This window comes from Pelodiscus sinensis, chromosome 2 (assembly GCF_049634645.1).
Source record: "Pelodiscus sinensis isolate JC-2024 chromosome 2, ASM4963464v1, whole genome shotgun sequence".
NCBI lineage: Eukaryota > Metazoa > Chordata > Testudines > Trionychidae > Pelodiscus > Pelodiscus sinensis.
In genome coordinates, this window is record NC_134712.1 from 225,190,938 (window position 1) to 225,209,634 (window position 18,697).

At 41.4% G+C, this 18,697-nt stretch overlaps 1 protein-coding gene across 1 annotated transcript in view; it reads left to right on the plus strand.

Moving 5' to 3' along the window:
* The window catches only part of GPR158 (G protein-coupled receptor 158), a 330,476-nt gene that overhangs the window by 284,562 nt on the left and 27,217 nt on the right, over positions 1-18,697 (plus strand). The window contains exon 7 of the mRNA XM_006115288.4: positions 10,905-11,143. Coding sequence (XP_006115350.2) covers positions 10,905-11,143 — 239 coding nt within the window. The remainder of the gene's footprint in view (positions 1-10,904; positions 11,144-18,697) is intronic.

An 18,697-nucleotide genomic window follows, 5' to 3' on the forward strand; every position in this document is an offset into this window, starting at 1 on the left:
TTCTGTGATGAGTTTTCTGCAGCTACTTGGAGCCAGCCACGGTGGATTCTCCACAGCTGCTGGAAGCCACACGGAACTCATTCTGGTAACTACAGGGAACTCACCATAATTCCTAGGAGCCACAGGGAACTCCCGTGGTGTTTGCTGCAGCTCCTGGCAGCTGAAGTGAGTTCCCCATGGCTTCTGGCCCTGCGGTGAGTTTGGGAGCCGTGGAGAGCTCACCACGGGATGGGAGGGGGGTGGTGTCTCAGTATTTGTGAATGGTGAGTGTTTCCTATATACAGCATAGGAAAATATTGTAATCTAGGTTAGACTGATTTAATTTAAGAAAACAATCCGTTTGCTTGTTCCAAATCTACATGTGGATGAATTGACAAGATCTACTTCAAATTAATGTATTTTATTTCATTTTAATGAGAAAAGTATTTTTAATATTTCCATATTATTAAAGTTGCATGATACCGGGATTAATCCTACTCTCATTAAAGTCAGTGGGAAAATTTGCCACTGACTTAAGAGATAAATATTGGGCTCCTTTTCACAGTCTCCTTCCACTAGACTCCTCTTGATTCCTACATGTGAATGAAACTCCTTTCTTTAAAACTTGCCTCACTCTAATCCACATAGTTAGAAATTAAGGCAACAGATATTATTCCCTACACTCTTAACAGACCTTTTATCAAAGACTCTCAAAATTGCCTTAGTGTTCTTCTAACCTCCTATGGAATATTCTAGAATGCAATCCAATAACCTTCTCCGCTTTGTATAAATATAAATATTTATTTACTAGTACTCTGCAATAACAACTACGCTTAATGTAGGATGAAAACAAGGAGTAGGAAACGTCAAGAGATATAGAGAAGGACTTATACAGAAACAGCATATAGAATTTGACCATTACATTGGTCTCTTATGACAGAATTCCTCTTTAAACCCAGGGTAAAGAATCATGGAAATAATGTCTATTTAAAAGCAAATATGATTTTTAGGAAGTGTGTAATTGAATTACAGCCTCTCCCCAAGTTACGAATGAGTTACGGATCAAACACTTGGCCATAACTTGATCCGTTCGTAACTCGGACCCCATTGAGTTACACGCGACCGCACTGTTGGTAAGCGCGGGTTGCGTTCGTAACTCAGGAACCACCTTTACGACCGCTCCATGGGAGCTTTGGTCGTAAGTGCAAACGGTCATAACTCGATCATTCGCAACTCGGGGAACGGCTGTAATTACACATTTCATGGAAGATAATAAGATGATAGGTAACAGCCAGCATGGATTTGTAAAGAACAAATCATGTCAAACCAATCTGATAGCTTTCTTTGATAGGATAACAAGTCTTGTGGATAAGGGAGAAGCAGTGGATGTGGTATACCTAGACTTTAGTAAAGCATTTGATATGGTCTCATATGACCTTCTTATCAATAAACTAGGCAAATACAACCTAGATGGGGCTACTATAAGGCTGGTGCATAACTGGCTGGATAGCCATTCTCAGGGTACATCTACACTTGCTCCCTATCTCGAGATAGGGATGCAAATGTAATGTACCGAAATTGCTAATGAAGCGCGGGATTTAAATATCCTGCACTTAATTAGCATAATCATGTCCAGGTGCCATTTTGAAATTGCGTTATTGCAAAATAAAATGCCCTGTGTAGCAGCATTATTTCGAGAGAAAACCCTTCTCTCGAAATAACTGTTACTCATAAAATAACTACTCAGATAGTAGTTATTAATGGTACAGTCATGCTGACAGGGCATAACAAACGGGGTTCCACAGGGATCTGTTTTGGGTCGGTTCTGTTCAGTATCTTCAATGATTAAGATGATGGCATAGAATGCTTATTAAGTTTGCAGATGATATCCAGGGTGGGGTTGCAAGTGCTTTGGAGGATAGGATCATAATTCACAACCATCTGGACAAACTAGAGAAATGGTCTGAGGTAAACAGGATGAAGTTTAATAAGGACAAATCCAAGTACTCCACTGAGGGAGAAGCAATCAGTTTCACACATATAAAATGGGAAGCGACTGTCTAGGAAGGAGTACTGCACAAATGGATATAGGGCTCATAATGGACCACAAACTAAATATGAGTCAACAATGTGACATTGTTACAAAAAAGCAAACATGATTCAGGGATGCATTAACAGGAGTGTTGTGAGCAAGACACGAGAAGTCATTCTTCCACACTACTCTGCATGGATTAGACCTCAACTGGAGTATCGTGTCCAGTTCTGGGCACCACATTTCAAGAAAAATGTGGAGAAATTGGAGAGGGTCCAGAGAAGAGCAACAAAAATGATTAAAGGTCTAAAAAACATGAGCTATGAGGAAAGGCTGAAAGAATTGGGCTAGTTTAATTTGGAAAAGAGAAGATTGAGAGGGGACATGATAGCAGTTTTCGGGTACTGGCTGTCCCCGACTTACGTGGATCCAACTTACGTCGGATCCTCACTTACGAACGGGGCTTTCTCGCCCTGGAGCTCACAGGCAGCGATCTGCCACCTCGACCTCCGGGGTGAGAAAAGCTTCTCCCGGTGCCCCTGGTCTGCTGGAGACCGTCTCCAGCAGACCAGAGACACTGGGAGCGAAGCCGCAGCAGCGGCGGGTTCCGGCGCTTCTGAGGCTTTGCTCTGGACCTTGGGGCAGAGCAGCTGGGGCACTGCCGGTTGGTCCCGCAGTGCCGCTCTGGGCACTACTGGACCAACCTGGCAGCACCCGAGCTGCTCTGTCCCACGCGTCCTGATTCAGCCGCTGCTGGTCAGTTTCAGCAGCGGCTGAATCAGGACGCCTGGGGCAGAGCAGCTGGGGTGTTGCTGGGTTGGTCCAGTAGCGCCGAGGAGCGGTGCTACTGGAGCAACCCAGCAGCACCCCAGCTGCTCTGCCCCAGGCATCCCCAAGTCAGCCGCTGCTGAAACTGACCAGCGCTGACTACAGGAAGCCCGAGGCAGAGTTGCTCTGCCCCAGGCTTCCTGGAATCAGCGCTGATCAGTTTCAGCAGCAGCTGACTTGGGGACGCTTGGGGTTCTTAAGTTGAATCTGTATGTAAGTCAGAACTGGCGGTCAGTTTCAGCAGCGGCTGAATCTGGACGCCAGTTCCGACTTACATACAGATTCAACTTAAGAACAAACCTACAGTCCCTATCTTGTACGTAACCCGGGGACTGCCTGTACTTAAAATGGTGTCACAGGGAAGAGGGGGGAAAATTGTTCTCCTTAGCCTCTGAGGATTAGACAAGAAGCAATGGGCTTAAACTGCAGCAAGGGAGGTTTAGGTTTGACATAAGGAAAAACTTCCTAACTGTCAGAGGGTACTTCTACACTAGCTCATTAGTTCGAGCTAGGTAGGGTAATGAGGGCAAGTGGAGTTGCAAATGAAGCCCGGGATTTAAATATCCCAGGCTTCATTTGCATGTTCCCGGGCACCGCCATTTTTAAATTCCCCTTAGTCCGAACTCCGTGCCCGCGGCTACACGCGGCACGGAGTAGGTAGTTCGAATTAAAGATCAATAACGGTAGTTGGAATTAGGATCTTTAATTCGAGATACCTACTCCATGCCACGTGTAGCCGCGGGCACGGAGTTCGGACTAAGGGGGATTTAAAAATAGCGGCGCCCAGGAACATGCAAATGAAGCTCGGGATATTTAAATCCTGGGCTTCATTTGCAACTCCGCTTGCCCTCATTACCCTACCCAGCTCAAACTAATGAGCTAGTGTAGATGTACCGAGTTATTAAGCACTGGAATAAATTGCCTAGGAAGGTTGTGGAATCTCCATCACTGGAGATAAAGAGCAGGTTGGATAGACATCTATCAGGGATAATCTAGACAGTGGTTGGTCCTGTCATGAGGGCAGGGGACTGGACTTGATGATCTCTTAAGGTCCCTTCCAGATCTAGTTTTCTATGATTCTATAATTCTATGGTAAGGATCACTGTTAGAATATTGTAGAAATTCTTGTAGTCCCTTATATTTCTTTTGGTTCTTACAATGGTCTTGTATAAATGAATTGTTTTTTTCAGTAGTAGATAGAGATGATGGGGTATGTCTACACTACCACCCTAGTTCGAACTAGGGTGGTAATGTAGGCATACCGCACTTGCAAATGAAGCCCGGGTTTTGAATTTCCCGGGCTTCATTTGCATAAGCCGGCCGGCGCCATTTTTAAATGCCGGCTTGTTCGGACTCCACCTTGTGGAACGAGGTGTACAGATAGTGTGGAATGGCTTGCTAGTTCGAACTATCTAGCCCGTTCCGCATGTAGCCGCGCGGCACGGGGTTCGAACAAGCCGGCATTTAAAAATGGCACCGGCCGGCTTATGCAAATGAAGCCCGGGAAATTCAAATCCCGGGCTTCATTTGCAAGTGCGGTATGCCTACATTACCCCGCTAGTTCGAACTAGCGGGGTAGTGTAGACATACCCATGTTGAGTAGCACTGGCAGAGCAGTGGGGTTTCTCCGTTTATTCAAGGTAATACTCTTCTTTGAATCAGCATTTCTCTGTCATCTGTGTTATGTCATGGAGAAAGTAATGGCAGTACAGTGAAAGCTGTACTGAAAATGGCAGAGCTTAAGCCTGAACCTGACTCTCCTCCAGTTACCTTTCTCTGTTTTCTCTGATGCTATAACCTTTTAAAATTTTACTTTAAAAGAAGTCCAGTTAAATAGAAAATGGGTACTTAGACTTTGTCTAATGTGAATTGGCATAGTTCCATTTACTTCATTGGAATTATACCATTTTAAACAAGCTGAATAGCCAGTCCTATATGCTGTGTTTCTCCAATGAAAATCACCCTCAAACTTACCTCACAGAGGTAAGTCTTGCTGGCAAATATACTGTGCTTATTTCATTACTGTCCTCATCCTTTGATGTGTGTAAAAAAAACCTTGTGGATCAATGTGCCATTTGACTGGATGACTCAGAAAAGCCATAACATCAAAAAGATTAGATATTGAAAAGAATTGCTCAGGTAGGCAACTTTATATATTCACTGCCACTGCAGGATTGTGCATTCTGTTGCCCCTTTGGACCAGTGCAATTAACCAATATTCGAGGCCTTGCTAGGTTTTTTCCTTTAAGGGGAGAAATTGAATATACAAGTCAGGTATTTTGTTTACAGAGACTAGACATCAAGTCCTTTTTCCCTGGACACAGCAGGAATCAAACATCTGGGATTTTCCTTGCACAGAGTTTTTAGGTCTGGCCCTCCAGCCCGTCCTGTTCCCCAATGAGCTCTGTCCCTTTTCTCGCTCTCAGAGCTACTTTCTTCCCTGCTTCTCTCGCTGTCTGCTGCTGTTCTGCCAGCTTTCAGCCTCTCAGGCTATGTCTATTCATCAAGCTAATGTGATTATAAATATAGGGTGACCAGATGTCCTATTTAAACAAGTATTTAAGCCCTCCTGCAGGTGTCCCTACTTTTTCTTAAAAATGGGTGAATTGTCCCATATTTTCTGTGTCACCTCTCCCATCAGTACTGATAGGTCCTGCTGTTCGATGGAGCCATGTAGTTTAGACACACCCCTACAGACTAGATAAGCCCCAAACCCTCAGCCTCTCCTTGTAGGTCACGTACTCCAGCTCTCTAATCATTTTGGTTGCCCTCCGCTGGACCCTCTCCAATGCGTCCACATTCTTTCTAGAGTGGAGGGCCCAGAACTGGACACAGTACTCCATATGTGTCCTCACCAGTGCAGAATAAAGGGTAATAATAACTTCTCTAGATCTGCTGGAAATGCTCCTTCTAATGCACCCTAATATGCCATTCACCTTCTTGGCTACAAGGGCACACTGTTGACTTATATCCAGCTTCTCATCCACTGTAATCCCCAGGTCCTTTTCTGCTGAACTGCTACTTAGCCAGTCGGTCCCCAGCCTGTAACAATGCTTGGGATTCTTCTGTCCCAAGTGTAGGGTTCTTGTTGAACCTCATCAGATTTCTTTTGGCCCAGCCTTCTAATCTGTCTAGGTCACTCTGCACCCTATCCCTGCCCTCCAATTTATCTACCTCTCCCCCTAGTTTAGAGTCATCCACAAACTTGCTGAGGGTGCAATCCATCCCCTCATGCAGCTCATTAATAAAGATGTTAAACAAAACTGGCTCTAGAACTTATCCTTGGGGCACTCCAGTTGAAACTGACCACTGATTATATCTGCTCAGCTTTTACCATCTGCCAATTGCTTTGAGAAGTAGCTTCACCTGTCCTCAGCTATTTCACTCCATAAAAGGGCTAATTGCTCTTTCCATCTAGCCCAAAGGAAGGATGGTTAGCACATCCATCTATTTTGATGAACTCTTTGATTGTCTATAGATCAAAAATCAACTTGATATTGGCCATTAATACCTTGCAGAATAACAGAATATAGCATTTCTCTAGGAATCTGTCTAATCTAGTTTTAAGTGATAACTCAATAGAGCTTCTACCAATGCCATTGGGAAAGTATTTCACACACAGCAGTCAATGAGCTGGCACTGGAATAAATTTGACATGTTCTGACTCATCACAACAAAAGCAGGTTATCTCAAAAATTGACTTTGAAGAGCTAAAATACAAAGAATAGGAAATTTGCTAGTACAATTCTCAAACTGTTTATAAGTAATGCTTCCATAATTCTCAAAGTTTCATATCATTCATGCTATAATATTTTTCTTGAATTGTGGTCTCATTTGTAGCCTTCGTAATCCCCTAGTTATACAAGAAAAGGGTTTTTTTTCCTTCCTGAGGAGGTGAGTGTTGTTCAGTGGTATTCACCCTGCAGGGTGGGAAATCTTTGGTCTATCTAAAATTTTAAGGGCCCAGTAATTGTAGCAAGCTGCATCTTCTAAAATAAAAATGCAAGTTTGCTTTTTTGTTTGATAAAGGTAGACTCTGGGAATTTGTATTTGTGACTTACCACTGTGAAAATTATTATCTGATCCTGTCTCTGTTCCTGTCTGGAGTGTTTTAGAATCTGTATCAAGCATAAAATATTGAGTATTTGAAAAGGAAGAACTGAGCATCACATCTATGAAACAAAGAAAGATTAAGAAGTATGCCTCCATATGGTTTAACTTCTAAGAAGAAAATGACTGAATAATGTTGAACTTCAAGAGATCTCCAAGTTCCCTAATGTACAGTGTAAAGGCTGTGTTATTATAGTCAAGCTATGATTTAAACCAGTGATGGGCAATCTGCAGCCCGTGGGCCAGATGTAGCTCATCGGGGTTCTATGTGGGCCCATGAAACATTCTGTTTACTCTTGCCCATGTTCAGGGTTGCCAGATTTTGCTGATTTTCATAACTAGTTTTTTCCTACTGGCATTACTAAAGTGACACACATATAAAGCAAGACCACGTGAAATGAGGTGCATGATGATGACATACAACATTGTAAGAGCCATGCACTCCTTCTGCATGCAATCAAAGCACTGCTACAGTTCAGTTGGCACATCTCGCAAATTCTCTCCTTGCCCCCTTGCTCCTCCCACCTGCTCTTACTCCACCTCAACCTGTGTGTTCCTGGCCCCTCCCTTTTATTCCCCTCTCTTCCATCACTCCCCCCCTGACGTCACCCGCTGACCTGGGGGTGGGGGTGCCCTGACATCACCCGCTGAGCTGGGGGCAGGGCGTCCTGACGTCACAGGCGTGCTCCAGTGCGTGGCATCATGCAGGCATCTGGCTCCTGCGCTCGTCAACTGTGCGCCTGCTGCAGAGCAGCGTGCACAAGGGGCCGGCACCTCCCGGCTCACCTTGAGGAGTGCAAGTGCTGCCGTGGGATTGGTGTGGGGCGGCTTGGTCCTGGCCGAGCCGGGCAGACTCGCCCCGTCACAGAAAGGAAGTGAGCTGTGACCTACTCACTAGCTAGGTTGCCCATCGCTGATTTAAACTCAAGTGCTTCTGCCTTAATAGATGCTATTCTATTCTTTCAGTTACATCTACCTTCTCTTACTTAAAAGTAAATGTAGATGCTAATCTTGAAGTAAGATTTTATTGCTGAACATCAGATGGTGATCATATGATGAGACTAATTTGTAGAAAAAAATTCAAAAGCTGATTAGGGAATTTAGACAAAAAGTTTCCTTTAAAAATTAATGGTGAAATGCACTAATTGTTTTTTGAAAATCTCCTTTATAATCTGGACTTTAATTGTAGTCTAAGTCTCAAAAAGATGATCACCTATAACGAATGAGGTATGTTAATGAGAATTTCAGTCCCTTAAATAGAAAATCTTTAGGAGACTATTTCATTATGAACTTGATTTTGAATGAGTCCCCAGCCCAACCTTTTTCAATAGCCTTTAATAATCTTTCACATTTACCTTTTTGGGCATATAAGAACTCCGAGTACAAGCTATGTTTTGTCTGCCATCCTCTTCCCACTTACCTAGACTTAGTAGCTTGATCGAGTCTAGAGGGAATCCAATGTGGGAGAAGAAGCAGCTCTCCTCCTCCAGCTGGCTGCAGTCTTTATTCCGGTGGTCACCAATCAGTAGATGGGGATCTAGTGGTAGATCTTGAAGCCTGTGACAGGTGATTCTGACTGGTTTGGCTTGGAGCTGGAGCACTTCAGCTGTCCTTCCCTGCACTGCTGTGCTGCTCCTGGCCTCTGCCTTGGAGCTGCCCCCCTCCCCCGCCCGTGGGGCTTCTGTTTGCTGTTTAGAGTGAAGGAGGAAGAAGAGAGGGGGAACTGATGTCAGGATATTCCCTTTCCCCCAGCTCTGTACCCCCATCTCCACAGAATGAGTAGGGTGGGCCCTTGGAGAAGGGGTAGAGAAGGGTCTTTGGGTTTGAGATAGATCCTAGATTGACTTAAATTGGAAAAGTGATCTTGCACTTAAAAAGGTTGGAGACCACTGCTTTATTCTGTGAGAATGGCTGAAGTAACTTCCATAATCCCTGATGCCCATTTCCACGTGGGAAAGCACCAGGAGTGCATCTACACTGCATTGTTGGTCGAAATAAGATGGGCAATTTGAGCTATGCAAATTGCGTATTTTATTTTGATGTTATTTCAAAATAGCTTATTTCGAAATTTGGCGCTATCTACACAGCACTTATTTCGAAATAAATCGCTATTCCAAAATGTCCCTTACTCCTTGTGGAATGAGGTTTACAGGGACATCAGAATAGTGAGCTTGTTATATTTCAAAATAATGGATGCGCTCAAAAGACTCAGAATAGCTATTTGGGGATACCTTTGGTATTCCGAAATAGAACTGCAGTGTCAATGTAGCCCAGGATAATAATGTAGTGAAATCCTCGCTCAACATTCCTATCTTCTCTGTCTCACCAACCCACAACCACAGAACTGCACCCTTTCATGAATATAATACTACAATGTATGTGGCATGCTTCACTAAGCACAGAAAAAATAAACCTTGATACTAAATGCCTTTATTTCCAGTCTCCTGTGAAGATTAAATAATGACTTTTTAAGGGTACTAGATAAATGGAAACCTGAAGAATGAGTGAAACCTCCACTTTCGTTATGCTCCAGAGAAGAAAGGTTTCTAGGGAATAGACATGCTTCTCATGCTCCACCTGCTGGCAGGGGACAGTGTATGAGGAATTTTCTTTTAAAAATTGATAAGGGAGCAATATTCTAATATTAAGTGCTAATATTTGTAAATTATATGCTGTGTGTTGAGTGCCCATGGCTGTGTATTACTTTATAAACAGTAACTTATTTGTGCCAGGGTAGCTCTTGCAATGGTGGTTTTATCCCTACTTCTAGAAAAGCATGTTGTATTATCACTGGACCTACAAATGTACAGATGTAAATTTTAATGCTGATTATTTCCACATGGACTGGTGTATGTGATATTGTCATAGACCCATCACACCATAGGTGCTGGGCGTACTGTTGCACTTTCCTGGCTTTAAAATGGTTTCCTTTATACACAGGTTTTACAGTTTGTTTCAATGGCTCACAGCGCCCCTACAATAAAAATTGCTCCAGCACCCCTGTATCACACTCCATTAAAAAAAAGTATTTAAAAGGCACATGTTGATTCTGGCAGTTGACACAATTGAAGAGGAACAACCAGGCAACATAAAAAGCAAAGCATATCTCAGACACACACTTAGCCCTGGTCTACACTACAGGTTGTATCTCCCTTCACCAGGACTCTCTGGTCTGGCAACATCCGTGGCCCAGCATGGACCACAAATGTTCGTAGGCCACAGAGGCCAGGAACAGGGAGGTCTGCTGGCAGGGCAGGAGCAGTAGGAGGCACCAGCAACCAAGAGGGGGTATGCATGGCGGGGGAATGGGCAGCACAGTGGGGATTTCTGGCCCCAGCAACAACCGTGGAGCTCCAGCCCCAGCAGCAGCCAGGGAGCTCTGTCTCCAGTCGTGGCGCTCCAGCCCCAGCTACGCCCCAGCCCCGGCTCCACCCCAGCCCTGGCTGTGCAGCTCCAGCTCTGGCTGCAGAGATTTAGCCATAGTGTGGACACTCTGGTGCCGCTATTTCAAAATAACTACTTCCCAGAATAATTCAACCTAATTACTCCCCAGTTCTTCCTGGGGTTCTAAGTTGAGGTAGCATATCCACATTAACGGAGCCTGCCTTGGACTAATTTTAAGGCTTCCCCATAGTGGGGACATGCTATTTTGATTTTGTAAAATTGGGAGTTATTTAGTTGAATTTAGTTATTTTGAAATAATTTCCTAGTGTAGACATGCCCTTACTGAGTAATGGAAATAGCCATTCCCTTTATAAAAGTTGGAACGTTTGCATTGGGACCTGTAAGGGACAAAAAAGACTGGTAACACAAGGTGAATATATGTCTATAGCTCAAATAAATCTCATGTTGTCTTTTCTTCTTGCCTGGCAGTATCTAACAAGCAACCCGTTCAATGTAAATATCATAAATGTGAAAGTAATGATCCTCCAAATGTCATTCTTTGGTTTTGCAGAGTTTTGAAGGTATTCCTGTCCCAAACTGCTCAACGTATTCCATACATGACAGGCGGCCGAGTGATGAGGATGCTGGCTGTAATTCTCCTGATAGTCTTTTGGTTCTTGATCGGCTGGACTTCTGCAGTCTGCCAAAACTTGGAGAGAAATATTTCACTCATTGGCCAGGGGCAAACATCAGACCACCTGATCTTCAATATGTGCCTCCTGAGCCGCTGGGATTACATGATGGCTGTTGGTATGTTGTTTTTTTGGCTTGTCTCTTAATTTTTAAATAAAGCTTGTTTCCTTTACTAAAACAAAACAAAACCAGACCTCTTAAAGCTTTTGTCAGACCTTAGAGCCTCACCTGAAAAGCATCTAGGAAAATGAAAGAACACTTTTTAAATGTGCTGAAAAGTGAAACACAAGCCAAAGATTTTGAATATTGTATTATTTTCAAAGGTGTGTAACTTTAACTACAACAATAATGTAATCTGGTGCTGATGAAAATAAGAGCTTTGAGACCAAGAAAGACCTACCTCAGTGTGGAGAAACCTAATACATACATTTTATTTTCTGTTCTTCTAGATCTGGATAGATCACCCTTGTGTGGACTTGGCTTATTTAGGAGAGTGCATTTCACAATGATTATCAAAGTAATAGCATGTTAAATGCTTGTTGAAACTACCAACTTCATTTATTTATTTGTTTATTCAGAGTGTTACTAGTGTTTGGGACAGATTGCTGAGGCACAAAGGGTGTGTGTAGACTACAGGGTTTTGTCGACAAAAGTGGACTTTGGTCGACAAAACTATACCTGCCACTGAGTTTTGTCGACATAACATCGACAGAACTCAGCAGTTTTGTCGACGGCTGTAAACCTCATTCTACAAGGAATAACGCCTTTTGTCGACAGAGTTCTGTTGACAGAAGGCGTTATTGCATCTACACTGTCCTTTGTGTCTACACTGTCATATCAACAAAGTGGCTTGCTTTGTCAGTAGAACTGGCTGTAGTCTAGACACTCTTTGTCAACAGAAGATTTGTCGACAGTATCTGTCGACAAATCTTCTGTTGACAAAAGCCTGTAGTCTAGACGTACCCAAAGTCACAACTATCAATTATGCTTGTCTTATTGTATCACAATGGTTAAATGGGAAAGGCAACACAATTGTTTTTTCTTTATGTTTTAACAGATTGTACTGGGGTTTCTGATGTTGAACTCCAGTGTATCTATAAATAGATACCTGCCAATATGTAATTGCCTGTAATATTTTCATACCTAATTCTGTCTCCATTAGTATTGGTGAGCCATAAGATTCAGTTCCACCAAACTATATCCAATTCTCCAATATTTCAGACACAGAAATAGATAATTGTCCTGACAGCTGTTTTACTTCCCTACCTCTTTAGCTTACACTGCTTATGACCCCTTCCCACAAGTTTACAATAGACCTTTTCTGCTGAGGCGTGGCAAGATATTCTCAGTGACTCCTAGGGAGTAGAGAAGAGATGGACAGAAACTGACAATGAGTTATAGCAACAATTCCTTTTAGCAAGCTTAATTTTGTGCCATAGTAGCACACACAAAAGGTTGCATCATGGTATTTTAAAGAGTCAGCAATTGGCCAGGCTCCTTTCTCCAGCTTCACTAGAGGCTAGTCCTGCAGTAAGTCTGAGATGGTCTAAGGCCTCCTTATCCCATCTTTCTACTCCCTCTCTTCTGTCCACTTTCCTTTGTGTGAGATCTCTGGGTCAGTTAGAAGCTGCCCCTAGATACTGAATTTATTTGTTACCATTCTAGCCGATGGCCTGCAGACCATGTGGTACTAGTGGATAGAAACTGGCATTCAGTGGAGCATTTGATAATATACCAGGTACATCACTATTTTGGAAACACTGTCTACAGTGAATTGCATTATCCTTAGAGTCCTGAAAATCCATGGATATCTGTTTTATATCTGCAGGTATCCGTGTCCACAGATGGGGATGTGGATATTCACAGCTCATTTTGGCAGATGTGGATGCAGGCCCAAATTTTTTATATGGAACCCAGTAAATTTGTAGATATCTGCTTTATATACATGGGTATCCTCATCTGTTGATGTGAATTTCCACAGCTCATTTTTGCAGATGCAGATAAAAAAAATTGTATCCACTCAGGGCTCTAATTAGCCTATGAAGTATAATAAAGTGTGAATGATGATGTAAAAGGAATTTCTTTAGTAACCCCATGTTTATAAATCTCAATCATCATCAAACATCTTTAAGTTCAATAACAAGAGGGAAAAATACGAAGCATTTGTTGTCAGATATTAAGCTAATTTATCCCAAAATTTCATTGCTTGTTAGGTACAGTAGTATTTTAGAGCATTCCTGCTGCTCTTCTACAAGTAGTTATCACAGAATGGTAAACAAAGATTTTTATTTTCCTAGTTTTTTACCCATAATAGCAGTGTTCTCACAGAAAAATGTGAATATCCAATGTGATTACCAATGTTAATGGCAAATAGTCCCTCTGCCTAGAGTTAGACATTGACAAAGAATGTATTTCAAGATGCATATACATCTAGATTTTTTGATGTGTGTCAAAATGCATTAGATAGGAATGAAAATAAAACTTAAACACAAGCCTTAAAAAATGGAAAAGTAGACATATCTTCTGTTTTTATCATTTGCCTCTAAGCCCAAGATACATATGTAGATATATTTATACAGATATCCTTGGTAGCCTGTGAATCAGTATCAAAGATACCAGAAGACTAGATCCCTGCACAGATAAAAAAATGATCTGCAGATATAAGGCAGATATCGCAGATTTGCGGGGCTCTACAGAAGATATTACATCTGCAATACAGTTACACACACTGGAAAATTTGTGTGTTACCTAAATATCTGAAATGCTTTTGATCTACTGGATGTGTTTTCAAAACCAGGACACTGCCTTTCTGAGATTTGGCAGGAGAAAAAACACATAGTGTAGAACTACAATAATTCACATCAGTGACTGGGAGTTCCATTGTAAATGTTACATTATATACATTAGCACATATGTGAAGATATTTGATTAATAATAATAAAATGAAAACTAAGGATGCTGCATTACAAAATGTATCCCATTGATTTAGTTTATTTATGAAGCTTTACACTCAAAAAATACTAGTGAGTGTTCTGTAGTATATTTTGTAAAATAAAATCCTACTAATGTGAGATTTCATCATTGCACTCTGCTATCAAATCTTTGCTGAAAGGCAGTGAGAGAATTGTCCAGATTTCAGATTAGTGAAGTGAAAATTAACAAGGTTCTGTCACAAAGCCATAATGAGATAAAGGTTTTATGCTAACAGGGATCATAGGAGTTAAGATTTATGGAGTATTTCCCAAACTAATCATGATACTTATCCAGTACCTTTAGCAATACTGAACATTTTATCTTTAAGTTTCTATTACATATTGGTAAAAGAAGTATAGTTTTAGATCAACACTGGATATTAGAATCCCTGATTCCCCACTTGCAGTCTGAGATGTACTGAGGAGAAACATTAACAATCTATACATGGAATTTTATGTAAATTAAAGAAACATAATACATCTGAATTTTTTGTGAGCTTAGATAATGATGAGTCTCCATACTTTCTTCCTTGTAGTTTGCTCTGTCCCCTCTGTTCTCCACAATGCCACTTTAAAAGTGGTAGCACTTGTAACACTGGCACCTATCACATCACTGAAAACAGGATCTTATCATAGAAGTTGTCAATCTGCTTTGCCTATTTCAAATATTGTTTGGGAATATGAAGCAATTCAGTGGAATAGGCACTGAAGAGGAAAATGTATTCAGATTAGAAATGTATTTTAATTGCTTGGCTCCCAGATTAACTATATTTCCCTTCATAACCCTTATACATTTTTGTGTAGTATTTGAAAACCACTGAAAATTTTAATTAATAAATTAAAATAAGATTTAGCCCAAAAATTCTAAAATTACTATTGCATTTTTTCAGCTGACTTTTAATCTAAATGTTACAAATGATTGAACTGCAAAAAAATAAAAATGCTTAAGTATAGTTAATTACCAAGTTACAAGTCAAATACAGCATACAAATACTCTTTGTCACACAGCTATGTGTGTGTCAAATGGCAAATGCTTTATAATTTTATGTCATGATTACTTTTATTTTCCCTATGTTTACTGAGGCAAATGAACAAGAAATAGATATTTTGTGCATGTATGCAATTATTGTAGCCCTAATTTTCCACCTATCTTAGTTGCAAAATTCCCATTAATTTCAACTGTGCAGGATTAGACTACCTGCTAGCAATATTTCCCCTTCTCAGCACCTAAAATAGAATAGATCAACTTCTGTTATCTCAGGGCTTGTCTTCAGTGGCACACTAAATCACTGCTGCTATTGATGTAGTGGCATCGACTTAGTGGGTCTGGTGAAAATGCTATAAGTTGATGGCAGAGCATTCTCCTGTTGATTTCAGTACTCCACCTCCCTGGAGGCAAAACCTAAGTCAGCAGGAGAGCGTCTCCCACTAACACAGTGCAGGGTAGACGCCATGTTACATCAATATAAGCTACATCACTTAGGGTGGTGATTTTTTGTCCCCTGATGTAACTTACATTGACTTAAGCAGCCCAGGCCTCAGGCAAAGTTTTGCATAGGTTCCATCAAAGCAACATGCTTGCATGGTTGTGCTCCTGCTGTCAGACCTGATGTTCAGCTAGGTACCTGCCACTCACAGGAATTACCCTCTAGGGACATTGGCTGAGGTGCAGAGGTGCTCCAGGCCTCCTCTTCTTTGGACACTCTTAGTGGCACTGGCCTGGGCTAGGGAGGCAATCCAGGGCCTGACCACTTCTTGTATTACTCCAGCCTTTCCCCATCCCTAATGCTTTTGATGCCATAGCTCCATGGATGCTTCCCCTTTCCATGGCCACATCCTGTGCTCTTTGTCTGAGGAGAGGGGGAACAGTTCCTTGGGCTTCCCCTGGGATCATCCTTCTCTCGCTCTTCCTCCTTTTTACATTTTCTCTCATTTCTTCTTTCTTTGTTTCTCTCTGTATTTTGTACACAGAGGCTACATCTAGACTGCAGAGTTAAATTGGAAAAAGAGACACAATTTGCGATATGCACAATGCATCTCTTCTTCCGATTTACTTTTGAAAGACGCTATTCTGAAATCTGGCACGTCTACACAATGCCAAATTTTGGAAAAAGTGCTCTTTTGACGCATCCCCTATGCCTTGCAGAACAAGGTTTACAGGGGTGGTGAAAGAGTGCATCTGCTTTTTCAAAAACAATTTCGGAAAATCAGACGCATTCCTTGGACGTGGCATTGCTTCTCCAGGATACCTCTAGTATCCTGGAAAAGCAATGCAGTCTAGACGTAGCCAGACACACATACACGCACATGCACACACACTGAAATTGAAGGAGAGAGGCTGTAGAAGGAGAATGTTGGTGGGAGAGTGGATGCAGTAATAAAAAAAAAAAAACCCAGGGTGTGGAAACTGACAAGAGAGGAGTCAGTGGAGAAAAACTGAAGCTATGGCTACACTGCCGTTTTTTTGTGGAAGAGTATATGCAAATTGTGCTCTCATTTGCATATCTTCTTCCCATTTTTTATGTGAAGGAGGTTTTGCCTCTAAAAAGCCCCATGTAGACGGGGCCATTTGTTGGAAAAAAACCCTTTTTTGCAAGATCCCTTATTCTTAAAAATCGAGGTTTACAGGATCTTGCGAAAAAAGGTTTTTACCCAACAAATGGCCCTTTCTACATGGGGGTTTTTAGCAGCAAAACCTCTTCTGCAAAAAGAATTGGAAGAAGATATGCAAATGAGAGTGCAATTTGCATATCCTCTTCCACAAAAAAATGGCAGTGTAGCCGTAGCCTGAGTGAATGGAGAGGTAGATGGAATAAAAGAGGAAATAAAATGAGAGGGGGAGCAGATGGGATGAGAAAGGAAGAGACTCTCAACTAAAGTAAGTGGGAGCTGTGCCTCAGTAAAGATGGGAGGATTTGACCCCATGTAATTAATAGTTGTGAATATTGTGTATTGTTTTGCCTTGAAGATCAAAATGACACTGAAATAAGTATGCGTTAGTTAGAAGGGAAAGATAAAATCCTGGTAGCTTAAAATGATTTAGGAAATAACTCTGAACCAAAGAAATATAAATAGATTACAGATCCTTGCAATGTCTGAAAATCCTTTTCATCCTGTGAAAAGGAATTTTTAATATGAAACAATGTAGTCCTCCAGGTCAGAGAGGTGGAGTGCAGTGAAGCAGAAAGAAACTGTACAGGGAGGAGAAGAATCTAGGGCATAGTATTTTTTTCTATTTTAAAATTGTATTCACTTAGCTTCCAAAAGACAGTCCGAGTGGTTAAATGGATGGAGCAGCCGGCTTTCCAGATCTGTGGTTCAGTGAATTTCCATAAATAGAACTTGAAATAAAGACAATAGACTGAAGAAATAAAATGCTAGTTAAAACTGAGTAAAATCGGGTAGTCTGTGTTATGGGTTTAATTAGCATTCTAGTCTGTCAGTATTCTGAGAAAAGATGTCCTCAGTGTAATAGAATAGCTTTTTGTTTTGCAAACTGAACATACTTCATAATCGCCTAATGAATGTACAGTAATTTGTAGTAGCTAATAGTTTCTCTTTCTAAAAAAGTCTAATGAAAGGTGGTCGGATTAGATAGTGTTTTGGTAGGCTTCTCTAAAGAGCAGGAGCCTTGTACACACCACAGCCTGGTACTGTACTAACCAACATCACCGCTGGAAGATATAATGTAACAGTGTATATTTATAAAGGGCATTGTCCTCTCAAATACACTATTTTTAAATTGTGCATTATCAGAATCCTCATCCCCAGGGAACCAAATAGTCTTCTCACCCCAGGAAGTTAGAAGAACATAAGTGCATAACCATTGCAGAAAAGCCTCAAGATTCTGGTGTGGTGGGGAAGCCAATGGCAGCATGGCTACTGAGTCAGCTATACTGTCAAGGCTAAATGTGGGAATTAGGTCAACATGTTGGGGCAATGCTACTCCACACAAGATGCATGGTTGGGGGCCAAGATTTCCCAAGATCTACTCAGGCCCCAAGCTTTGCAGTCTATGCCCCCTAACTCTTTCTTGATGTTTCTAACCCTTCTCACAGAATGCAGAATGCCTTGCAAACTGTACACTATAAAGGCATCAGTCTTTTAAGCATGCATTTTCTATGGTAAAGATTTAGTTACAAATGTGAAAAGTGGACATGAACTGTAGATAAAGTAATGGCAGGTAGGCTGAATGTAGACATTAAACTCTTTTATTAATGAAGTCTAAATTATAGAGAAAGTTTTATTAAAATGCTAATTATTGCTAAGATAATTTAAAAAACTATGTTGGAGATAAGAGGCTTTGGAGTCAAAAGGCTTTGGAGTCATAGGCATATACATTAAAAGAATACTTTATTGTTAAATACAATAATTAACGTCTACAAACAACTCCCTGAGGGTACATACACTACAGAGAAGATCGAAGCTGCTGCTGTCGATATTCCAGGGTTTGAATGAGTGGGTCTAGTGAAGACACACTAATTTGAACTGAGAGGAGCACTCCGGTCGATGCCGGTAATTCTGCTTTCACAAGAAGTAAGGGAAGTCAAAGGAAAAGTGTGCTCTCTTCAACTTCCTGCGGTGTGAACATGCCAGAATTTGAGTTAAGATACTTCAACTTCAGCTACGCAATTAACATAGCTGAAGTTGTGTATCTTAATTCGACCTTATCCAGTAGTGTAGACGTACCCTGGTATAC